We start from the raw sequence: 26,404 nt of genomic DNA, 5'->3' as shown, positions 1-26,404 counted from the left end.
TCTTCAGTGGAAAATAAATTGTTTTGGTTTCAAACATTTAATATTTTCATGTTCCACAGAAAATAATCATATATTTCAGTCTGTCTTTGCCTTCAAAACCATTTTAATGCTTAATCGATGAGTTTGGAAACTTACTGTCCCATAAATGCAATGGAAAGTCATGGTAATACTCATTTGTACTTATTAAGGTTATAAATTACTGATAACGCGTTATCAAAATTTCACACAAGAATATAATTTAAAACAAAAAATTAAATAGTTTGTTAGACTTAAAAGGATAGTTCATTTAAAAATGAAAATTTACAAAATATCCATCAAAATATCTTGGTTTTGTATTTAAACCAATAATACACCCATGAAATGAAATATATGTTACTATACTTGCAACATACACTCACCGGCCACTTTATTAGGTACACCCGTCTAACTGCTTGTTATTGGACATTTTTAATCAGCCAATTACATGACAGCAACTCAATGCATTTTGTCAAGTAGACATGGTCAATATGATCAGATAAACGTTGCCTGTACTGATGAGTCTCGATTTCTGCTGCAGCATTTGGATGGTAGGGTCAGAATTTGGTGTCAACAACATGAAAGTATGGATCCATCCCGCCTTGTATCAACGGTTTAGGCTGGTGGTGATGGTGTAATGATGTGGGCGGTATATTCTTGCTACTCTTTGGGCCTATTAGTACCAACTGAGCATCGTGTCAACGCCACAGCCCACCTGAGTATTGTTGCTGACCATGTCCATCCCTTTATGATCACAGTGTACCCATCTACTGATAATATCATAAAGCGTGAATCATCTCAGACTGTTTTCTTGAACATGACAATGAGTTCACTGTACTCAAATGGCATCCACAGTCACCAGATCTCAATCCAATAGAGCACCTTGGGATGTGGTGGAATAAGAGATTTGCATCATGGATGTGCAGCCAACAAACCTGCAGCAACTGCGTGATGCTATCATGTCAATATGGTCCGGAATCTTTGAGAAATATTTACAGTACCTTGTTGAATCTACACCATAAAGGATTAAGGCAGTTCTGAAGGCAAAAGGAGGTCCTACCCAGTACTAGGAAGGTGTACCTAATAAAGTGGCCGGTGAGTGTATAATGCTGTTTGGTTGTCAACTTTTTTAAAGTATCTTTTTATGATCCAAGTAAATTATGCTATATTTCAGATTGTCTATGCTTTTAAAACCATTTAATGTTAAAGTGACGAGTTTTGATATGATACAGTTCCCTATTAATGCCGCTAAACTCAAGCGACATTAGTTCTGTTCTTCTCATTAACCTATAAATCCTCAAAATCAACCACAGTTAAAACCGGATTAAGAGTGTTAAAAAATACCAAATCTCTTTTGGACAGCTTAATAAAGGATAGGTTTTATTATTTGATTTATCACAAGGCCAAACACAATGTCCAAACAAAAGATTGACACCTGAAAAAAATATGGACAAACAGAACCTTTCTATTAAGACTAGCATTACTACAGACAAAACACACATTGTCGCGTCTATAAAAGATAAAAAAAAAAACAGTTTGTTTTGCATATTGATGTCCATCTGTCGTCATGTAGTATCCCTGAGCTTTTCTGGTCGTGTCTGTTTATGCTAGGACTGGTCAGTTGGTCTGATCCATGAGGTCGGTACCCACTGCGGCTCATCCTGAGCTCTTCTCACTGCGGTCAGCAGCTGCACACACGCCGCCTGGAGCCCGTCGTTTACAATCACATGATCGAAGAACTGACAGTAATGCTGCTCCATCTTGCGTCCCGCGTCCTCAATCTCCAGAAAATCTTCATCCTGTCTCAAGAGAGAGAACTTATAAAACAACAGAAACCAGGGTTTCTGCAGGTTTCCCAAAGTCAAATTTAAGACATTTTCGAGACCACTATGAATGAAATTCTTAGACTTAAACAGGACAAAACCATAAAAATCTAATTTAGTTACTTTTTAAGCCACATATGTACAATAATGTGTCAAAACAAGCAAACTCTTGTTGTATGTATACACTTAAAAAATGTAGGTAATAAATGTAACTTGATTTAATATCTTTTTGGATGGATTGATGAGTTTTGGCCTGATTGGGTAGCTTTACAGGCACATAGGTGTCACAATTACCAGTGATCTAATCCTTATAGATTGCTGGGAAACAAGCAGAGTCCATAGGACTACAAATCTGCAATTATATGGACTACAGATCCAGTCATGCACTGCTCACATACACCTGTTCCGGATTCCGCTGATTGCACAAACACACATAGCCGGAGGATCATTACAGACTGATTACAAGAACTATTTATACAGCACACACTTACACACACTTCACTGCTGAGTCTTGTTTAGCTGTATTATGTGAATTATGATGTGTTTTCCTTGCCTTGCCCTGCCCTGTTAGACCCTTGCCTTGTTTTATTGTTTATTCCTGCCTGCTGCTTGCCTTCTGATCACTCGCCTGTTATTTTCACTATGACTCTGGATTCTCTGTATGTACCTGATTGCCCCTGTGTTGAATGTTGCTTGCCTGACTTCTTCCTAATAAACCTGCATTTGGATCTGCAATTCTGTTGTCAGCGTCCTATTCACATTACAATAGGGCATTAAAAGACCTGTTTAAAACGATTTAAGACCTACAATGCACAAATTCTAGACTTTTTAAGGCCTAAAATTTAGTTTTTGAAATTTAGGACATATTTAGACCCTGCGGGCACCCTGGAAATATGGTATGGAGTGGTATGGTAGGACAGTCTTAATATTTAATCTAAAGAACACACACAGGTAAAAACATGACACTGTACTACAATGATTGTGCCCAGCAGTAAACCATGCTGAACTGAACTGTACTGAACCATACCGTTAAGTGGAAATCATGAACAACTATTAGTGTCTATTAAATAAGTATTTATATGTAATAAGCAAGAAATCAAAATCAGATCAAATTAAAATAGTATGTCACAATTACTGGTATTTAAAAAAAAAGTTACGAGTACATAACTAATAAACATCAGCTAATCAGTAGACAAAGGTAAAAATGAACAGTTACCCTAAAAGGTCGGCTTGTATAGTAATTTGTGATGATATTGGAATTCATCCGAGTGCGCTTCATCTGCTCAACAGTAGGAGGCTTTATAAAGATGACGTAGGCCCTCAGCTCGGGTGTCCTCACTGACTCCAGTGCCTGAAAACAGTAAAGAAGTAAGTTCAGTGGCAATTGTGCTGGTTGACAAAGTCAAATTTCAGACTTTTCATTTAAAGACTTGCTGCCTCCATCTCCTTCCATATTACATTGTGAATGATGTAGCCCGCACATGCATTTCAAATAAAAAGTTTTTTGCATTAATTAATTCACCGAAAAGACATCACTGTTACAGAAAAAGTACAAACAAGAACAGTAAACTGCTAAAATTAGTAAAAAACACAAAATGGGGGGGCTGGGGGTTCATGGCCCTTTAAATTCAAATGAGATTGTGCTCTTTTCAAAAGAGGGCGAAGCTAAAAAATGCCTGTGTATCAATACAGTGGCAGATTCAAAATTAAGGCTAAAATCATATGCTAATGAGGGAGAGATTGTCACTAATGGGCGGGGCTTTCCCCCTCTGATGACACGTACAAAGGGAGAATGTCAATCAAAGTGTTTCTGCAGACTGTTTTTATAAAGTGCCATTATAAAAATAATTAATTAATATATTTTACCATTAAAAGCTGGTTATGTTCACTGACTGTAGCCACGCAACTGTGCTTAAACCCCTTATAAAAGTTATTTTTTCATAATTGATCCCCTTTAAGCTCTTATAGCAGGCCAATCTAATGGGGAAATGAAACTAGATGTAATACTGTATAAGTATTATCAGCAAAGTGAACAAAATTTGAAGGATGAGAAAATCATACTTAAATGTGCCGCTAATGAATTAGCTACTAAATTAAAAAGTTACAAAATTGCGTTAAAAGTATGCTGTACTCAAATTTCAAATAAAAAATAAATTAAACCTAAAGAGTAATAAAATTATTAATAGCACAAAACAAAACAACTAAAATGAAAACGGAATATTTACAATAAAAGCTACAAATATTCATTCAAATCATAACAGTATATCAGTAATACTAAAAAACACACACATTTTCTCTTCAACGTGCGGCAAATATTAAAGGAAGAGTTCACTTTTCTAAGCCTAAAAGTTAGCAACACATCTACAAAAACAAACACTATTAAAACGACAAATGAATAAATACCAAGGGGAAACTTACATATGGCTCAATGTCAATCACACAGATCTTCCCACTTGTCAAGACATCTTTAACTGCATCCACACTTATGCCATAGAGATGACCTCTCAACTCCCCGAACTCAATAAACCTGAGGAAAAAGAGAGCAAATCTGTCAAATAATCACCCCAAAGCTGTTATATATCTGTTTATGCACAACTTAAAATATTTATTGAATTTGAATGTTTGTATTTGTCACCCTCCTGTGACAAATATTTCCCAAAATGATGTTTAACAGAGCAAGGAAGTTTTCACAGTAATTCCTAAATAATTTTTTCTTCTGGAGAAAATCTGATTTGCTTTATTTCGGATAAATTGAAAGCAGTAAGATTTTTTATTAAACCATTTTAGGGTAAATATTATTAGCCATCGCAAACATTTTTTTCTGATTGTTTAAAGAACAAACTATTTTGTTTAATAATGTGTTGAAAAAATCCATTAAACAGAAAGATTTGGGGGCTAATAACACAGGAGGGCTGATAATTCTGACTTCAACGGTATGTGTATTCCAGCACCTGTGATTGCACACCATGCTGTCGAACTGCTCTCGGCTGACGAAATGATATTCTCTGCCAGCTTCCTCATGGCATTTAGGTGGCCGTGTGGTATCTGGGCGGAAATTGAAGACTTTATAATCAACAAATGCATACACTTTTAACAGAAATAAAATGCATTGTTAGATTCGCAAAGAGAAACTTACGAGGAACGGGTCCTTGGTAGACCTTTGGATTGATCTCAATCAGCTTCCTGCGTAACTCATTTACACCGACACCAGATGGACCTGACAGAAAAACACAGGCTCAAAATATACAGCAAAATGTGCAAGGGATGAATGAACTTTACATCACTGCTCATTAGTATTGCATAAAATGTGTTTAAAAGATGTGAAAAGATTATTTGAATATAAAAATATGTACAGTCGAGCCGACGAGCCCGAATTTCATCATATACCTGGCAAATCTGACTTGAAGTTATATTTATTCAAGTTTGTTTGACCGTAAATGACACAGGCTTTTACCAAACAATACAGTGCATCCGGAAAGTATTCATAGCGCTTCACTTTTTTATTCCAAAATGGATTAAATTAATTTATTTCCTCAAAATTCTTCACACAATACCTTATAATGACAATATATTTTAACTTTTTTATTTTAACTTTTAATGTATTTTAATATTTTTTAACTGTTGTAAATGTATTTATTTAAATTTATTTTACATGATTTGAAAAGGCATACACCTGTCTATATAAGGTCCCAGGGTTGACAGTGCATGTCAAAGCACAAACCAAGCATGAAGACAAAGGAATTGTCTGTAGGCATCAGAGACAGGATTGTCTTGAGGCACAAGGCTGGGGAAGCTTACAGAAACATTTCTTCTGCTCTGAAAGTTTCAATGAGCCAGTGGCCTCCATTATCCAAAAGTGGAAAATGCTTGGAGCTACTAGGACTCTTCCTAGAGCTGGCTTGCTATCTAAGCTGAGTGATCAAGGAGAAGGGTCTTGGTCAGGGAGGTGATAAATAACCTGATAGTCACTCTGTCTGAGCTCCAGTGTTCTTCTGTGGAGAAAAGAAAACCTTACAGAACGACAACCATCTGTGCAGCTATCCATCAATCTGGCCTGTATGGTAGAGTGGCCAGACAGTAGCCACTCCCTGCCTGGAATTTGGCAAAAGACATCTGAAGGACTCTCAGACCATATGAAACTAAATTCTCTGGTCTGATGAGACTAAACTTGAACCCTTTAGAGTAAATGCCAGGTGTTATGTTTGGAGACAACCAGGTGCCGCTCATCACCAGTCTAATACCATCCCTACAGTGAAGCATGGTGGTGGCAGCATCATGCTGTGGGGATGTTTTTCAGCAGCAGGTACTGGAAGATCAGTCAGGATAGAGGGAAAAATGAAAGCAGCAACAGACAGAGACATACTGAATAAGACCCTGCTTCAGAGTGCTCTTGACCTCAGACTGGGGCAACAGTTCATCTTTCAGCAGGACAATGACCCAAAGCACACCGCCAAAATATTAATGGAGTGGCTTCACAAAAACTGGGTGAATGTCTTTAAGTGGCCCAGTCAGGGCCCAGATCTAAATCCTATTGAACATCTCTGGAGAGATTTGAAAATGGCTGTAACCGTCGCTTCCCATCCAACCTGAAGCTTGAGAGGTACTGCAAAGAGGAATGGGTAAAAATTCCCAAAAGACAGATATGCCAAGCTTGTGGCATCAAATGATTAAGACGATGTACAAGACGCATCGCTGTTTTTATTTACATTTGAACAAAAACTTTAAGTGAGAATTTTCCAGGGGTATAAATAATTTCAGGCTTGACTAAATATATATATATATATATATATATATATATATATATATATATATATATATATATATATATATATATATATATATATATATATACTACAATATTACTGTTTAAATGGAGAATTTTATGGTTAGATGTCCTCAGAAACAGTTCACCCAAAACTAGCCATTGACTTCCAAACAAATACTATGGAGTCAATGGTTAATGTTTTTCCAGCATGCTTCGAAATAACTTCTTTTATGCTCAAACAGGTTTTTGACAAGTGAAGAATATGACAGAATTGTTATACTTAGAATAATGACATTATTTTTTAAGTGAACTAACCCTTTAGATACCCACTAATAAAACTATGAAGAGCTCTTCAGACACACTCACCTATCAGTGCTATGAGGCGGTGTGTGTGTTCTGGATGGTGTTGGTATCGCACCACGTCCTCATAAGGGTTTGATAGTGAACTGTAGCAGCTAGCGGGGCAGCGAAGGGAGCAGAACTGAGACGTTCCGAAAGCCTGACCCCTTCGCCGGCGACAGAGACGCAAACTTCTACGAAATCCAGCTAATATGACAAGGAAACATTGAACACAAAGTCAAACATGCAAACAGGCTGATAAATCAGGAAGAGATACAGCAGTAAGTGGAATGCATTGTATTTTGTTATTAATCTAGTATAATGAATGCATGTAATATATACTCTCAAAAATAAATGTACAAATGCTGTCACCAGAGCAGTACCCTTTCAAAAGAAACACTTTTGTACTTAAAAGTACATATTCGTACCCAAAGTGCCCATATTATGCGTTAAAGCAACATTAAAGGTACATATCAGTACTTAAAGTGATAGTTCACCCAAAAATGAATGTATTTACTCACCCTCTAGTGCAGGGGTGGGCAACCCTGTTCCTGGAGAGCCACCTTCCAGCAAATTTCAGTTGATACCCATATCAAACACACCTGAACCAATTAATTAGGGCCTGAACACCATCTGATAATTACAGGCAGGTGTGTTTGATATGGGTTGCTCTCCAGGAAAAAGGTTTGTCCACCCCTGCTCGAGTAGTTCTAAACCTTTATGAGTTTCTTTCTTCTGTTGAACACAAAAGAAGATATTTAGAAGAAAGCTACAAATCTGTTCCCATTAACTTCCATAGTACAAAAAACAAATACTATGGAAGTCAATGGTTACATGCATCCAACTTTCTTCAAAATATCTTCTTTTGTGTTTACCAGAAGAAAGAAACTTTTAAAGGTTTGCAAAGGGTGAGTAAATGAATTCATTTTGGCTGAACTAATTAAAAACAGTACAAAACTTTATTTTTAAAAGGGTATCATGTCCATTTGTACCTTTATTTGTACACAGAAAGAACTTTTTGCTGACTTTTTGCTGTGGTAAAATCTAATAAATTTAAAATCTAATATAATTTTTAACTAGTAATATTAAGTGTCAATAACTAGAATTTTCAAAGGTAATAATTAATATTTACACATTTACTTCATGTAATAAATGAAACAAGTGGAAGAAGTTAAATATTAATATCAATTTACTTGTAATATTTAAATATTTTCAAATAGTTGCAAACTTAAAAAATATAAAGTAAATTTTATTAATTGATGTGTCGTGATGGATGTGTAGTTCCCAAAATGCTTTGCATCGGACTGAATTAACAGTAGAACATTTTGAAAATAAAAGCAATCTTAGTTGTGCAGATTTAAGAGAAAGACCAGTTAGAGTTTAATTATTATTAGTTCGAAGATTAAGAAAGAGTTTTGAGGCAGTGTTTTTAGTTTTGCGGTTAGAAGAAGAGTAGCACTCCTGCTTTGGATCTTGGCATTTTTTCAACATTATTGTTTGATGCTTCACATTAAAAAAACCATAGCTATGCTAATGCTAATGCTAACTCTGAGATCAGTAGGGACTTTTATAGTAAATTTGCTCTTGGGTTCAATTTGCTTTAACTAAAGTAAAAATAACAAATTCCAAGTCAGTGGAAATGTGTGTTTTAATTAAAAAAGTTATGCCAGATGTACTAATTTGTAACTAATAATATTTATTTAAATAAAAAAAGCAGTGTTCCTTTTGCTAAAACATGAACTTGACATTATTTGATTAATTTGAATGAATATAGACTCATAATTAAAGATAGCAATTAACTTTTACATCGTTAATTAAGGAGTGTTAGATTAAATATTAAGTCAATTTTACATGATATTGTGAAGTTAATTGTATTTGATATAAGAATGTAAAATTTACTTGAAATTTGTAAGTGCAAATTGTTACGAGGATTTTTTAAAATACATCTTAAAAGTTATTTTTTCAGTGTAAGAGTATATGTAATGTGGTTGTTGTTTCACCACATTTTTTTCAACCTGTCATCTGAATTTAAACATTTTATTATGAGATGAACCAGACAAGTTGTTCTTTTTAAGTCTTGATGCTGTGAACATAAATCAGTAAATCTTGAAATGATCTGAGAGTCACTCACTCAAATAAATCCCCTCAATGTTGGTGCTGAATTCACTCTCCTCTGAAACGAAACAAAAGACACAATTAGAGAATAATCATCAACAACTGCAAGAAGAAAATAGTATAAAATGTGCACAAGCAATTGAAAATAATATTTAAAGACCACAGATGGGCTATTTTAAAGTGTCCCAATTGTGTTCTGGATATATCCTCCAAAACATCTACATCTATCCATGGTCAAAATAAATTTTTACTTATACACACTGCAGGTTCAGCTCTTTTCTCACAGGATCTGAAACAGGTGGTTTGAGGATTCAGTTTCTCTAAACTCCTCCTCCTTTCATAGAGCCTGTCTATAGGTTTATATACAGTAGAACTTGTGAACACAATGACGTGTACAATAACAACGGCGTCAGTTTGACCTCGAGTCTTCCTTTGGAAGTGCATGTACTGATTTATAAAGATGGTAAATAGCATCTTCTCAACAACCAAAGCCAAACTATTCCAGGCTCTAGAAATAATTACAGTTTAACTCTTACAGTTTTCATTCATTCATTTTCCTTCTGCTTAGTCCCTTATTTACAGTTTAAGGGTTCGCCACAGCGGAATGTACCACTAACTATTCTGGCATATGTTTTACACAGCGGATGCCCTTCCTGCCACAACTCAGTACTGGACAACATCCATAAACACTCATTTACACACACACACACACAAACACACACTACGGCCAATTTAGGTCATCCAATTCACCTATAGCACATGTCTTTGGACTGTGGGGGAAACCAGAGCGCCTGAAGGAAACCCACGCCAACATGGGGAGAACATTTAAACTCCACATAGAAATCCCAAGTGGCCCAACCGGGACTCGAACCAGTGACCTTCTTGCTGTAAGGTGACAGTGCTAATCACTAAGCGACCATGATGTCGCCCTCTTACAGGTTTACTCTTTGTAATTACAAAATAGCTGGGTTTAACTTTAGACGGTTAACCTTTACTCATTCTCCCAAACTGCTAGATCAAACACTGCATTAAAGTCAATTAATTAGAAACACAGATTTGAGTTATATGTGTACACTTACCATCCTTTAGCTCTTCTGATGGATCAAAAAAAAAAAAATACAGAAATACAAGTTATCGGAGACAATCAGTTTAAAGTATTAAAATAAATATTATGAATCATGATCAAATAACTTCTGAAATCTAGTTACTAGACATCGTCACAGAAGCTAAAGATTCTGTTAAAGCTGAATTTAGTACATTTTTTTTTGCTCCTGATATGTTCAGGACTTACCTACCAGATTCAAAAGCCTCCTCATCTGTAAACATTGAACAAAGACACATTTATTATTATATTATAACAAGCGTTATATAGATGAGATTTCAATACTCATTTAAATGAGAAAAGAAATACATACCTGCTTCTACACATTTTTCATCTATGGCAATCATGTCATCTTCTGTAGAAAGAAGACAGAGTTTTGTGCCTTAACCAGAATATTATGATATCTTGGCACATCATTATCTAATTATTAATTAAAACAAATAACCAGAATTGCAAAGGCATAGCTTATTGTGGTAATTAAACTAATTGGGAATAATAAAGGTTTGAAACAAGTAAAAGGTGAGTAATGGATGACAGAATTTTCTTTTTTTGGGCGATCTATTTCCCTAATACTGAATGGTTTAGTTCTAGTCCTGCATGATCAATTGAAATAAAATCACAATCGCTATTAATCAAAAGCTGCGTTGGTCATTCACATTTTGTCTGAGAAACACAAATCAATAGTAAATGTCCTCCAAAGGCCAGAGGGCGCTCCTGCGCACAGAAACTTCAAACAGCTAAAGCATTTGTTGGATAAACACAAATTTTAACTGTTTTCTTTGATTCAACCTCACCACATGACTATAGAATCAAATCACAGAAGGATTTATTTCAGTCACTCGACTGTAGTTATCCAGTGAATTTGAAGTAAAGACATATTATTAAATGTTGTATTTTCATGTGCTTTCAGATTTAGCAGCAACAGAGTGGTAGTTCACTGAGAATCTATTCAAACAGCTGTCACTTTCTGCTTGTTAAGTGTGACGTCACGCGAAGCGCTTTCCTGGTCCAAGCGCTCTAACAAACTGAATGGGGAGACTCATCAAATGGTAATAATAAATGTTTACAAAGCGCTGTAATACTTTTTAAAAATCACGATCGCAATATAGATAACCATGCTTAATATCCGATGGCCAGAAAGTGATAATTTTTTTATAAATTGTAAAAATAATGGTGTCTGTGATGCAGCAAGTCCAGAGACTCTTGTGTACATCATGATTTTAAATGAAATTCACTTTAATGTGTGATAGGACTAAAAAAAAGGTCATGAACGAATATTTTCTCAGTTCAAATGAGTAGTGGTTTGGATCGGGGAACAGTATTTGTCCGTCACGACATAACAAGCGGATCGCAGAATGATTTTCTTCAATTTCATAAACTCCAGATTAAATCATCTAAGATCATGAACCCAATCCTGCATAGCATGTCAGTGAGCTATAACTCTTTGTATTAAATGCAGCTCCATCTGAAAGCAGGAGCTGAAGGCTTATTACTGATTACAGAGCCTGCTTGACTGACAAACTGCGCATGACACTGTTCCCCAAATGAAATGCTCACCTTCATCTACTGTGCTCACTGCAGGTTGCATGCAAACAAAAGATAAACAGCAACAGCTGAATAAAAAAATACATGCTGAACAATGCACATATTAAAAAAAAAATCAAGTACACTATTTACTCACGGCTTTTGACACAAGTGTGAGGATGATAAGGCTGAGACCACCAGAACTCTTTCTGCTTCCTACACACACACACATACACACACACACACACACACACACACACACACACACACACAGACATACACACACACACACACACACACACACACACACACACACACACACACACACACACACACACACACACACACACACACACACACACACACACACACAGATCACAATTGGCCTTTAAGACTGGGGACAGCAGTGATTATCAGCATAATCGCAAAATCATATTCAAGCTGCCAAATCTCATCACATCATAGCCTATGCGAATACGCAACTACTCTGTCAGTGACCTTTAACCCCTGACTACTGAGAACTGACCTTTTCAGCAAGCTGGTGGAGGGAATGAGACCGGCGCACGCAGAGGTGCTGGGTAGTTTTACAGCTTGCCACCAAAGACTGTCTGACTGATCCACGATCTCTAGGATATCGCCCTTTCTGAACGCCATGCCGGCATCTGCGCATGGAATGGAAGGGTCCGCTTGAGGACTGTAGTCCACCATCGCACGCACATACAGCTTGTGGAGAAAAAACAAAGACATCACAGATGACTTTTAAGTATGTTAACCATATATCTACTTACCTCTCTCTCTCTCTCTCTCTCTCTCTCTCTCTCTCTCTCTCTCTATATATATATATATATATATATATATATATATATATATATATATAGCATAGAGAAAATAAATGGTCTATCATTTCATATTATGTTCTATCGTATATTTTGTGGTGTCACAAACTACATACCTTTTCATAATTTATGCAAGCGCAATATTAGACAAGATAAAAGATGACAAAAGATGCACACAAAAACATAAACAATAGTATTGTGAGTTGCAATATTGTACATATATATAAAGATGTTTATATAAAGTTCATTTTGCAGTTTATTTAGCGATTTTTTTTCATTTTTATGTTGGACCTGTATTGTCAGTGTTTGAAAAGTGTTCTATATTTTTTATTTATACATGGTACTATATGATGACATAAATCTTTATCAGGATAGTAGATGGTTTACCCTATAAAGTAAGTAAAAGTATCAGTTACACTCCTGACCCCTAGGTGTCGCTGTTGCACTGGTTGCTGTGTTGAATGTGCTTGAATAAAATATCAAAAAGCTGTTTTGCTGCTCAATTCCAGCTGAATACTCAAACAGCTGCATCCTAAATCACTTTTATAAGCATGACCTAGTTTACTCCTACTTTTTTGGAAATTCCTGGTGAGTCGGCTTGCCTATTTAATTCAGAGAACTGCAAGCATGATTGATACCATGTCATTTTACTGATCAAATACAGAAGAAATAGCTCATCTAGGTATTCCTAGCTATTTATGCTAAAAACTTATCAGTGCTGAGGTTTGATAGCTCACCATGGTTTGGTTGTTGACTGGCCTGTCAGTGATGGGAACCACCTTAAACATTATAGTTCCATGTGAGTGGGCCTGTAGGAAGTAGACACAAAACTTCATGAATACTGATGATTTATCACTTTCTTGATCAATTTTTTGTAGACTGTTTTTGTTTTATTATTGAAAGAGAGCGTGAAGAGGTAGGGATGACAATATTCTCCTAAAATGGGACACCAGTACTCAACCAGCACATCATCACATGTTTTTACTAGCTCAGGCATGTCCAAACTCAGTCCCGAAGGGCCGGAGTCCTGCAAAGTTTAGTTCCAACCCCAATCAGACCCAACTGGACTAGCTAATCAAGCTCTTACTAGCCTTTCTAGAAACATCCTTGCAGGTGTGTTGAAGCAAGTTGGAGCTAAAATCTGCAGGACACTGGCCCTCCTAGACCGAGTTTGGACACCCTTGTACTAGCTCGTATGTCACATGAGATGTTTCAGTAACATTTAACTGATTACTCACTCACTAAATTTCCTCAGGCATTCCTATTATGACTTCTGGATATGCTGCAAAAGTATACTACTAAGTATACTAACCAGAATCTGTATGATCTGCTCTGGTTCTAGTCCAAACACAGGTTGACCGTTCACCTCCACCAGCCTGTCTCCAGCATGCAAGAGACCTTCAACAAGAAGCACAAGGACAACAAACAGGACTCTGAGAGGTAATGTTGACTTAGAGACTATGATGTGTCAGCATGTGTATAAGAAAAAACGGAGAGTAAAACCAGTAAAGCCTCACCACTGCGGTCCGCCAGTCCTCCATGTATAACTCGAGCAATATAGATTTCCCCTGTAACATCATCTCTCCTGATTGTCGCTCCCTGTATTTAAAAAAACAAGATATCAGTCAAAATATATACCTTATTCGTTATGTATCAAGTACAAAACTGGAGTTTATCTGATGGAAGTGGCATGCACGTGACCCAAACACAAAATGAACAACATCCTTATATGAAGAGAAGGAATTCAAATGAAGAATGAAATAATCAAGAAGAGAAATGATATGAGAAGGGACGGAGTCATGGAGACAATAAAGATATAAAAACCAATGAGAATGACCCATGAAAAAGAAAAACACATGACTTCCAAAAAGGTTGGATGAGCACTGATGTGCAAATGGTGACAGTGAGGACTGGTGGTGTCATATGAAATGCATATATGCATATTAAACATCTGAAAACCTGCATGCTTGAGCCAGCAAGAATCTGAAAGGATGTTCGTAACCATCCAAAACGTGGAAGCGGCTTCAATTCTTTTTCTTGTTTTTCTTCTTCTGGCTAAAGAAACATCTGAATGCTTTGCTGTTCACTTTGTGGCTCTGGGCAGGGCTGGACGGTAAGGAGCCATTGGTCATTGAGTGCTGTACATCAACACGTCTCCTTTGAGAAGATGGCGATGACTTTGCACTGGGATTAAATGATCCCCCTTTAGCTAGCACCGGCTGTTCTAGCAGACTGATGGCAGATGAGGAAGTCGATGAAGAAGAGGAGCAGGTAGGGCAATGAGAAAAGCGAGAGGAAGAGGCATTAGCTGGACTGGTGGGGACACTTAGCGATCTTTTGTCCATCTGGTCAACAATAGTGCTTGGAGCCCCAGAACAATGAGCTGATACTGATGTTGGGTTGCTTGAGGAGACTAGCTCCTGGAGCTTCTCTACTACATGCGATAGCATCGCCAAAGCATGGGTATTCTCCTGCACGCTCTCAGATATGCGTTCAGTAGCAGTGGTCATCCTCTCACTAAGCAGGTGGACGTTTTCAGAACTGCGCTCCATGCAGCTGGCGGCCTGCCGCAATGTACTTCGCAGTTCATCCAGACTTCCGGTTTCCATCCTCTCCAGCCTTCTTTGGGAGCAAGCGATGGTCTCTCTTAACTCATGACAGTGCATTGGACTAGGGGGAGCAGTTCTGCAAGTTACTGGAGGGGGGCGATAGCAGCAGGATGACGAGGATACCCATGGGGCTGGAGTAGAGAATGTATGTGGCAAAGAGTTACCAACATCACTCTCTTCCCCGCTGTTTAAATCCTCAATTAAATTGCCTTCAGAGAACGAAAGAGACATGAACGGTTAAAGGGATGGAAACAGGAAGATTAAAGAAAATAAATCAACAAAACCATTCAAGTGATGAATGTAATAATGGAAGTCTACAAATCCACAAGTTTGGACCTTACCAATCACAACTGAACTACAGACACAAGGGGTGGAGCTACTGAGGCTAGGTCTCCATAATGCACTGCTCTGGTGGCAAGTGTTACAAGCATTGCTGTGGCTTGGCCTGGCAGGAGAAACAATCCTTGGGGAGGAGGGAGTGTTGATGGATGTGGAACCACCAACTCGTGGACCTTTAAACATGGCATGTAAGCTTCCGGCCAGCCGCCCTCTGGCTGAGAATAATCCACAGTGGGTTGCCTGTCTTAAAATCTCCGAGCGGTTTTGAACCTCTTTACCAGCTCCGGTCTATCCATGACAACACACAGCTCAGAGTGTTAGTTACCAACCAGAACACCTGATAAGAACAGCTATCAGTGAGATAAGAAATAAAAACCATAAATAATAGAAGGAAAGAAGTTATTGCTAAAATTCGTATTAAGAACAAGACTTTATACCACTAACAGTATTTATTGCTGTACCCTGTTGTCATGCTGATCTGAAAGGCAGACTCCAACAATGTACATTGAAATAAAGCAAAGGTCAGTAAAAGCAAGCCTTGGATTTGCCTGCCACTCCCTTCTTCTGGTCATGCTCACCAGAGGCTGATTGTTTTTGACCAAGCAAACAATCCTCATGGCTTCCTCATCCTCAGGCAAGTCGTTAGGCAATGGTGGCAGATCTGGTTCATAGTCCCTTAGGCTTACCGTGTCATGAGCCGACAGCAGAGCCTGAAAAAAACACATGGTTTACATTATATTTCTATTCACAACCAATCAAATACTTCAAGTGTCCATAAAGATTGGCCTGAATCATTACCAAACTTACTTATAAATAGACTAATGGCCAACAAAAGAGGAAAAAACTTGCCTCTGTAAACTGTTTGAAGAAAAACACATATATTTCAATCCTTTGAATGAATGCTCACCTGTAGGTGTGGCTGACCAAGGAGGTCATATAGTTCTCTAGCTTCATTTGAGGGGTTTGGGACTGCCAGAAGGTCAGACAGAATCTAGAACAGAAAACAAGAACTTCAGAACTCATATTGCTATAAAATTTGTCGTCAAGACCACAATACCTAAAGTCATGACTTTCAGCAGACCCTCTAAAATAGGGATGGAAAAACTCTGGCCCTCAAGAATTAGTTGTCTTGCAGAATAAAAAAAATATATGAAGATTTTGTAGGTTTCCAATTCTGCTCTGGGAGTGCCAGCATCCTACAGAGTTTAGCAACAACACACTTGAGTGGGATGCTGCATCCAAATTAGCAGACTGAGTAATTACATTTGCTTTTAAACTTTTTGGATGCAATTTCGATGCACAGAATGTTTCTGAAAATCTTGATTATCTGGTTTACATGTGTTTAATTAGGGAAAATTAGGATAGTTCTCTTTAAGACTGCTACCCCCTTGACTCGGCCCCAGAAAAGTGGTAGAAAATGAATGAATGAACTCTGAAGACCATCCTCTCATTCAACTAGGGGGCAGTTGGCCTAATGGTTAGGAATTTGAACTTGTTTTTAAGGGTTGGAGGTTCAATTCCCAGCAGGGGAGTGAATGAACCACCCACCCTCTCTTTACCTTCGATACCCAGTTGAGGTGCCCTTGATCTAATTGCTCCCTGGGCACTGGAAGTAATAGTTGCTCACTGCTCTGGGTTTACGGTCACTGTGTGTGCTTTCACTCGTGTGAATTCCAAGTACAGGTAACCATATTTGACAATACTCACTTTACACACACTTCAAAATTACAACTCTAAATGGTACTATTTAAAAAGTCCTCACTTACTTTAAGACATTTAAGACACTGGGAGGTTTTTGACATTTTTTTGAGAAAGGGCAGTATAGACCAGGGGTCACCAATCTCGTTCCTGGAGGTCCGGTGCCCTGCAGGGTTTAACTCCAATTTGCCTCAACACACCTGCCAGGGTGTTTCAAGTATACCTACTAAGACCTTGATTAGCTTGTTCAGGTGTGTTTGATTAGCATTGGAGCTAAAACCTGCCGGACACCGGACCTCCAAGAACAAGTTTGGTGATCCCTGGTATAGACTGGCAAGATGTGAAAATGGACAATAACAGCTAGCAGAGGAAACAGCTCTATACGCTTTTGGCTTTGACAGAGTAGATGCAAACGTTATGAGTGGAACAACAATTATGCCAATAAACTTTAAAGCTAACCTGTAGAGAGAGTCCAGATGAATATGAGACATATGGCCTGGCTGGACCCCTTAGATGCCTCTGTAGACATTCATACACCTGCAGAGAAAAAAGCAGACAATGAGCTCTCAATTTGTACTAATTACAAATAATATATGTTGGATGGACTCTACCTTTAGTAGTGACTGCAACCAGGGGGCGTTGAGAAGACCATACAATAGTTCAGCTCCATTTATATCTTTATTAATAGAGCCTCTCACCTCAGCAATCACATGTGCCAAGATCTGTGTCAGACCTGAAACATACAAAGCAAAAACATCTAGGACTGGACACTCAGTACGTTTCAGTTATGTGTCATGCTGTTTGGCTTCTTAAACAGCCTTAATAGTATTAATATTAACATGTTTCTAATCAGCTAGGCAAACTGAATAGATAAGTTGGCTGCCATCAGATTTAAGTAACAATGTTTAGCTTCCTACCTTTGTCTCCCACCTCCAGTGGAGCTGACCCAGGATCAGTCTCCATGTCTGGTTTCATTAGCAATCCTGGACAGTTTTTAGGATCAGGGAATAAAAAGAAAAATGCACTGAACCTTGTCATGTAGAGCTGTTGGAAAAAGCACATGAACTCAAGTACAACCACTGAATAGTTGTTGCCTGTTGTAAATAAGTGAATTGTAAATAACTCGAGCTAGTAAACCTAAACCACAGAACCAGTCTCTACCATCTACTTAACCTTACATTGCTTTTGAGAAAGATAGAACCTTTTTGTAGTAGTAAATGCACCCTAACTCTGGGTAATATGTAACGTAATATTGGTTTAATTTGCAATCAAAGGGGAAATTCTTTCATAATTTTCTCACACTTCAATTCTTGCAAACTTCACTATTTTTTTCTTCTGTTGAAAACCGTTAATCACTTTCATAGTATTTGTCAATGATCCAGTTTTTAGCCTTCTTCAAAATATATATTGTGTTCAACAGAAAAAGAGACTCATAAAGGATTGGAACCAGGCCTGTATTGGCTAATTGGCAGAACCGGAAGAATTCCTGGTGGGCTGGTCCCTAGCTGCCTGCACTCTCAGCAGTCGGACTTTTTTTATTTATTTATTTATTCATTATTTTACCATAGCCTCTACCTTTTATTAATTTTTTTTTTACAGCAGCTGCACACTTTTTTTTTCTTTTCTCGCAGCCCCATTAGCTGAAACCCGCCTGCTGGTTAATGATGACGTACTTATTATTCGACTACCCAACAGCGGCACCTTGCTCATTAGCAAAATCGTTTGTTAAGAGATGCGCAAGAGATGAAAAAATTATAATAAAAAGCGCAGAAATGGCCATAATTAAAAAAAGCTGAGGACATTTTTCGTTAAAACCAGCCTCAGCGAGGGTACAACACATGAAGACGATGAAACGGCCGGTAAGTTAACGTTAAACTAGTTAGGAGCAGTGCAAAACAACGATGTCTGCAAACCACAGTTTATGTACCAAACGTTTTCTTGTACCATAGCTCATTAGCAGCAGCAGCCTCTAGTCTAGCTTTCTGCTAACAGCGAAGAACCAGGCCCCGTAATGTTACAAAGCACCAGTCATGAGCCCAACACACTGAAATGGGCAGGTAGGATTGGTATTTAGTGAATATAAGAATTTGAATAATTAATGCTCAATGAAAAATGCCCTGAGACATTTAATGAAATAAGAATACTGCATTAACAAATCTGACTTAACTTGATCAGAAAGCTAAAAAGGGGGAAAAAATAACATCATTAGAAAGTAATACTGTAGTTAAAAACAGCGCAATACTTGTTTTATTCATTATTTGTGTTTAAGGACTGGATAACTGTAAATAATCTTGCGCAGAATATATATTCAGATATGGCAGAAAAGGACATTGCGATGTTTTAAAGAATAGTGTTGGAGATTTAGCTACCCTTTAATGTTCTCATATTTAAGAAAAATATTTGAAGTTTTAAAACAGCTGTGTCCTTGAAAATTCAATACATTTAATTTTAATCTTTATTTTCTACATATAGCTTATATATTTGTATTTATTTTATATTTTTTAATTTCAAGGTTTGGATATTTATGAGCGCTAGTTCTTGCCGAAAATAGATTTTGATACTGTTAAACATTACATTGTGTTAACTGGTCAAATCAATCTTCACTGAAGTACTGAATTGGTACTGACGTTATTTTAATATAGTCAGTCGTGAACTGAAGTGGGCCAATCTAAGGCTTGAAACTCCAGGGCTGAAAAGAAATCCCACTCCGGCCCTGATTGGAACCACTATAGGGCGAGTACATTTTCAATTTTTGGGAAAATTATCCCTTTGTATCCTATACAAACAACTAATTTTGATAGTTTATGATGTTGTAGCTTTGTAACCAACAGTTGAATTCGTACAAAGAACAGTGTGCCCTTGTTTGGGGCAGTAAACCTTAGTTCACTGTATTGGGACTGTCCTTAATGTTAGTGTACATTAATTTAGATAAAAGTGTCAACAATATGACAACTTTGTAAAATAAAGACATTTAACTGATTAAAGACCAAGTTCTGAGCTTTCAGACTGGAAATCCACAAATCCCTGAATAGAGGTGGTCTACAAATGTCCTTGCCACAGTCTTGACCTTGAGTCAAACACTTAATGACAGGTTACTCCAAAGGGGCTGTCCTGGTAATACGTGCACCCTAAGTGGCTTAGAATAACACCTGCTACATAAACAATAACCAAAGAATCAGACAGAATAAGTGGATTTCTCAACAGGATTTGTTATAATAACGGCAAGGCACTGGATATTAGTTTGCAGCTCTTTTGAAATCTCCCATTTTCAGAGTTTGTAAATGAATGTGAGACAAAACCCAGCACATCTGTACTTTCAAATACTACACTCTCTGAGAGTTTCAGTCCTTTTAAAACTAGGTTTACCTCAGTGTTTCAGCAATGAGTTCATTTGCATAGCCAAATCTGATTGTTGACTGCAGGATACACACAAAATCTACACGTAACACTCCAACCAGAGCATCCCAGCAACGCACGCAAGTAAGGATTTAATGATTACATTGAATAAACAGCCTACTACATTTGTCGGGCAAGGAGCTTCCTCGTAGATAAGCCCAGGAGGCAAGAACCACAAACCCACATTGAGGCAGAGGGACTTAGGCGGCAAATCCTGTTCACTTACCTTCCTATTACTTCAGTTTAGATCCCAGCCTTGAAGAGCTTCCGAAGGGGTTCTGTTCATGATGATGGCCAGCTTTAACATACTCAAATATAATGGTACAAACAGGGGAATGAAGTGAATAGTATTCCATAAGAGAGCACGGAGAAGTCCTCTTGGAAAAAGAAGCGTAATCCCTCTCTATCCTGCTTAATCCCTTGCAAGCAAATGAGTCAACTGGGGGGAGAGAGAGAGAGAGAGTGTAGGAACGTGAGGGAGGAAATTAGGAAGGTAGAGACTCAAAAGTGAGTCAGGATGTGTAAATCTGTGTAGTTTTATATAATTTCGTAAATCAGAAAGCTATTGGTTTATTTCAATGCAGAATATAATCACACACATCGCACAATACGTGATACAATCCCACTATTGTACACAGTTTTATTAAGATTTAATCATTTCCATCCACTGCATGAGATACAGAACCCCTCTCTCTTTCTCGTTGACCCACTCACACATATTTACCGGCTGATGATCCCACACTAAGAACACTCTGCAGCATCACATACTCACACATACAAGGGGTGTAATCCTCATGATTAAAACAGATAAGCGAATGACTCCCACTCGTTTTTTGATTCGCATCACATTGCGCAGAACATTAAACACTTCAAAAATAAACTTGTAATGGCAGACTGGAATTTATTTTGCGTCATTAGGGTCCAGTATTGTCTATTTTTATATTTTTTTGTCTACTAACGACTAATGTTTGGATCACATTCTGTACAAATAAAACCAAGTCATTGATGGAGTCTTCTCTATTCATTTCAGAGATTTGTCCGTTTTAAATACTAATTGGGACCTCACAGAGTGTATAAAATTGAGCCAACATTTACTCACCTTTGTTTGGTGAGTAAATGTTGGACCACTCTTACATATTATAGTAGAGCCAAAGGATTGTCTTATGCAACATTCATTAATTCATTCATTTTCTTTTTGGCTAAGTCCCTTTAATAATCTGGGTAAACTTATCCAGCACGTTTTTACGCAGCGGATGCCCTTCCAGCCGTAACCCATCTCTGGGAAACACACACTCATTCATACACACACTCATACACTACGGGACAATTTAGCCTACCTAATTCACCTGTACCGCATGTCTTTGGACTGTGGGGAAAACCGGAGCACGGACCCACGCGAACGCAGGGAGAACATGCAAACTCCACACAGAAATGCCAACCGAGCCGAGCTAAGCCGAGGTTCGAACCAGCGACCTTCTTGCTGTGAGGCGACAGCACTCTTATGCAACATGTCAGATTTTGCAAGTGCTTCGAGAGTCTACAATAAGTTTGGTTAACAAACATAAATTGAATGCATTATTAACAGAAATATGGCAGGACAGAGGCGCAGTGTGTAGCACAATCGCCTCACAGCAAGAAGGTCGCTGGATCGAGCCCTGTTTCTGTTTGGAGTTTGCATGTTCTCCCTGTGTTTGCATGGGTTTCCTCCGAGTGCTCCGGTTTCCCCCACAAGTCCAAAGACATGTGCTATAGGTGAATTGGGTAAGCTAAATTGACTGTGTATGTGTGTGAATGAGTCAAAACCAAACACTATCACAGCAGTTTTAAGTGCTACAAGATTCATAAAGTTAATTATGTATTTACCATAGACTGTAAGGGCATACTCACACTATGCACAGTTGCCTTAAACCGGGCCAAAGCACGCTTGTCCCCCCTCCCGTCTTCCCCGACGGCCTGCACTCACATTACATTCAGGCCTGGGCACACTTAAGTCATCGATGATGACTTTCGCTCATTACAGTGGAGATTTCTTTAGTTGTATCGGTTTAGTCGTTTGATATGCAGTAACATTCAGTCAAATATTTCGCCGAACAGATCAGCAACTTTTGACGCTCATTAACAATCATAAAGTTCTCGTGCTGCAGGTATTAGGAGGTTTGCTGAAGGTGCAGCTGTCGTGCAGTGAGGGGTTTGCGTCTTTAATAATCTACGACAGTTTGTGTTCATTGAACAGTAAGAATATCTAATTAATCAATATAAAACAGTCCCGTAAAAGTCACATCTCGCTTTCAGTTTCAGGTCCTGGTGCGTTTGGCACTCACACACAAGCGTACCGCGTCAAAGCCCAAGTGAACCGCACTCTAGCACACCTCTTCCAATCGGGCCAGGGCCGGCCAAGTTAACCGTGCCTGAACCCGATTCAGACCACTCACACTTCTCAAACGATCCGGGAAACGGGCCTGGGCACGGTTCGGATAGCATAGTGTGAGTACGCCCAAAAAGATATTGACGTAGTATCCGTGACGTCACCCATAAGTTTCTGAAGAACGGAAATGAGGCTACAAGTGGGCTTGACCAACCATCGCCATTTTGTTTGCACGTTATCACTCCAACAGGGGTAACCAAATAAGGGTAAAGAGGTGGAGCGTGAGCGGAGCTAAAGATGCCTGCTAGCTTTTTGCTTAGGCTTTTCCTTCTTCAAATTACTTCCAAATACTTCAAATATAGTCTGTGTTAGTAAACATGATAAAATCCAGGCATGAAACTGTGTGACAATGCTTCAGATGACTGTTCTAGAGCCTACAGCTAATCAATCTGTCAGATTCTGAAGTGCATTACAACTCTAAAGAAAAATATAAATGATAAATGATCTTAAACAAATAGAGGGCATTTAAGTATATAATTTCCCTCACCTGAGAAATGAAAGTCACGTGTTTAAAACAAAACCAAAAATATGTATATGCAGAGTTTTATCAGCTAATCAGCCGGAATCAGCTGAGGTGAAGTGATGGCGACCAGCGAGACCTAGCTGTCACTCAAGCGGCCACGCCCTTAATTATGCAGACTTAATAAAACCTAATACAAAGGAAACGGAGGAGTTATAAAAAATTCACCACCTCACAGTTGTCATGAAGGGTATTATTAGCTATATGCACCAAAATCTTTCTTTGTACCAGGCTGTAAACACTTTTTATGCTGTACAGCCGGCCATTTCAATAGAAATCTGCTCTATTATGGAGCCAGGACTAGCAAAATTTTCCATAAATTACAGTTTCAGTTGCTTCCGTATTTGCTTCACGTAGCCCTGTGTTCTTCTCTCAACCCCAGTGATGTGTAGCACAGAAATATGCCAAAGGTGATATACAGTAAATCTTCCTTTTGCCGTTTCAATTGAATGCATCTGTTATTATCCCGAAACACACAATCAAAACAGAGGAACGTTGTTGATTTTGTTGAATCCAGTACTTAATTTCTCTCAGATGGTCTACATCACTTCAGATTTCCTAGTCCAGGTGTAATTGCAACCAGGATAATTTGTTCCTATAACTACAGTGTGTGAAAGCCCCCTAATAGTACCACAGTTCACTTTTACTCACTCAAAATGAAGCGCACAAACAATGAGAAATCAAGATGAACATAAATGAGGTCAAGTTACCTGTTGAGTTCCTCAAAACAGACACTGCCTTCATCTGTCAATATTTGACTTTTATCTGACATATGGGTTCCAGTCTGCAACTCAGTGAAAGGACTACAAGGATCATCCCTGGGGGACATACAATTTATTTTCTTCAATAAAGTAAAGAGCATCATGCTTAAAAAACACACATACAGCCATTAGCTGATTGAGAAAAATAGCTGATTGTTTTCAATTTGCATGATGTTACTTGATCTCGGCTCTCTCTCTACTGCCAGAAAATAAGTGCAAAGAATGAACAGATGTTGATACTAACCTTAAAGGCCAGGCAATCATTCAAAGATGCGCTACAGATTCACTGATCTGACAAGACTGTAAAGAAACATAAATATTAAAATGCAATGAACCATATAAACAGGCACAAAATAGCATGTTTTTTTTTTTTAAGAGAGAAAAAAACACTTACCATTTCTGTTGCTTGTTTACATCAATGGTCAAACTAGAAGCTACAACCACAGTTTTGTCAGGCTTTTTTTCTACGCAAAGTTAAATGGATGGGTTGAAAATGTTAATGCCCCCTTAATGGCTCAATATTACTTAGATACTTTTCTTATTCTTTACTAAAGTGATTAAACCTGTTGCCTCAAAAAGTAAACCCGTTGTAACTTGGAACAGTGAAGTTGATTTAATTATGCAAATAGTTAATATTTAATAATTTTGAGATAATGGGTACTTCTATTTATTTAAATAAAGTCAACTAATCGTTTAAAAGCAAAACGTTTACTCACTTAAAACAAATTAAGTAAACTAATGGCTCAGGAGTGGAGTGGAGTCAGGCCATTATTAACAATGCATTTTACTGTACATCGATTAAAAACAGCTAACCAAATAATTTACAAGTCAACTTTTTTGCCAAGTAATTTGTTTCTGAAGAACAACCCTTTTTAATTTCTTTGCATTTTAGCTTTGTAAACTATAAAATCATGCGAATTCTTACGGTTTGTGTCTCATTTTGAGCTAACTGACAACAACTGTTCACTCCCCTCCTTCTCCCCTGCTGGCCACGCCCACTCCTGCCCTTTGCTCACGGATCTCCACGCCCATTATGATGCATCTTATGAAAAAATTCTGAGGTAGACCTAAACCGTAAGTGGGGGGTATAGATGCGCGGATGGGCTATTATTTCATCCGCAACCGCATCACAAAACTCATCATCCGTCCGCCATCCATCCGCACTAACATTTTTGACCAAATTTTAAAACCGCACCCGCCCGTCATCTGCTGACTAAGCTCTTTATTTGAATGGCTTATTTCTTTTTATTATTAAATGAATGCTTCTTTATTGATTATTAGAAAAAAGAGAATGACTTTAATGACATGCAGTTAATCCAAACGTGCAAGTCAAATCCAGCATTAATTGACGCTTTGAAGTGACGCTAAACAATACGAGGACGTGTCTTTTCACTTGATTCGATTCCTCGGTCGGTCCTTGAGTCTTTTCCTTGCGTCCTTCCCTCGCATCCTATAGGGGTGGAAAGACGAGGAAAGAAAGCAAGGAAAGGAAACGAGGATACACAAATAAGAAATGAGAAGCACCCTATAAAGCTCTCAGAATATCAGCAGTGAACTCCGTCTCCAATTGGCGCACAGGGACAAAAATAAATAAATAGCCTAAATGAAACGCACTGTACTGTACTTTTTTTTTTATTATTATTGTAACCTAGAAAACGCATTGACACATTATTTCAACATTCAGACGAGAGCGCCTGGCCTCTAATGCGCCCTGCTGCACTGAAGGAGCGCTCGCTCGCAGCACTTGTTGCTGGAATGCATAGAATTCTCTTGGCAAGGTGCTGTAGACGTGGGAATGACTGCCTTGTTTCTCCCAAAAGGAAAGTAGATTTTCCTCTGCTGATCCGTCTATACGGAAGTTTGTAGAGGAAGACTTCTGTACTTCATCCAGAATTAGTGTATCTGATTCCTCCTCTCATTCTGTGAAGTCAGTCCTAGGCTTTTTCGTTGGTGCGCCAGCTATGTGTACAAAAACAGTACAACCGCCCACCACCCGCCCGAATTTAATTACAATATTATTTTTCGTCACGTCATCCGCCCGATCCGCGGATTCCGCGGCTGTAACCACAATCCGCGCATCTCTAGTGGGGGGTGTCATGACCCTTTAAAACACCTCCTTTTCAGACCAGCACACCCA

The 26,404-nt window shown here is 38.2% G+C and overlaps 1 protein-coding gene and 1 long non-coding RNA gene across 9 annotated transcripts in view; one reads left to right on the top strand and one right to left on the bottom strand.

Moving 5' to 3' along the window:
- Positions 1-26,404, top strand: part of LOC147843375 (uncharacterized) — a 704,457-nt gene that overhangs the window by 668,227 nt on the left and 9,826 nt on the right. The window lies entirely within an intron of this gene.
- On the bottom strand, positions 1,368-26,267 carry mpp4b (MAGUK p55 scaffold protein 4b). 8 transcript variants are annotated; one of them, XR_015493266.1, is made up of 24 exons: positions 24,512-26,267; positions 24,217-24,324; positions 20,788-21,000; positions 18,083-18,148; positions 17,777-17,898; positions 17,625-17,702; positions 16,375-16,458; positions 16,046-16,177; positions 14,037-14,118; positions 13,832-13,917; positions 13,257-13,328; positions 12,210-12,406; positions 11,841-11,899; positions 11,717-11,734; positions 10,473-10,514; positions 10,349-10,373; positions 10,137-10,151; positions 9,074-9,115; positions 6,970-7,149; positions 4,975-5,055; positions 4,790-4,883; positions 4,257-4,365; positions 3,055-3,189; positions 1,371-1,814 (listed from the first exon to the last, which is right to left on the bottom strand). XR_015493266.1 is itself a non-coding variant. In XM_087256779.1 (22 exons), the coding sequence occupies exons 1-22, from the start codon at positions 19,117-19,119 to the stop codon at positions 1,623-1,625; spliced, it is 1,995 nt and encodes a 664-aa protein (XP_087112905.1). In that variant the 5' UTR covers positions 19,120-19,220; the 3' UTR covers positions 1,368-1,622. The 8 variants fall into 8 exon arrangements, 2 of the variants coding, with proteins under 2 accessions (XP_087112905.1, XP_087112906.1); XR_015493269.1 differs by lacking the exon at positions 10,137-10,151 and having other exon boundaries at positions 24,512-24,567; positions 24,662-26,217; XR_015493271.1 differs by lacking the exon at positions 10,137-10,151 and having other exon boundaries at positions 18,083-18,209; positions 24,512-24,567; positions 24,662-25,305.

This window comes from Danio rerio, chromosome 6, assembly GCF_052040795.2.
Source record: "Danio rerio strain M-AB ecotype USA chromosome 6, GRCz13ab, whole genome shotgun sequence".
NCBI classification, from domain to species: Eukaryota; Metazoa; Chordata; class Actinopteri; order Cypriniformes; family Danionidae; genus Danio; species Danio rerio.
Note: the sequence above shows the minus strand (reverse complement) of the source record. Positions and strands in the feature narration are given on the sequence as shown.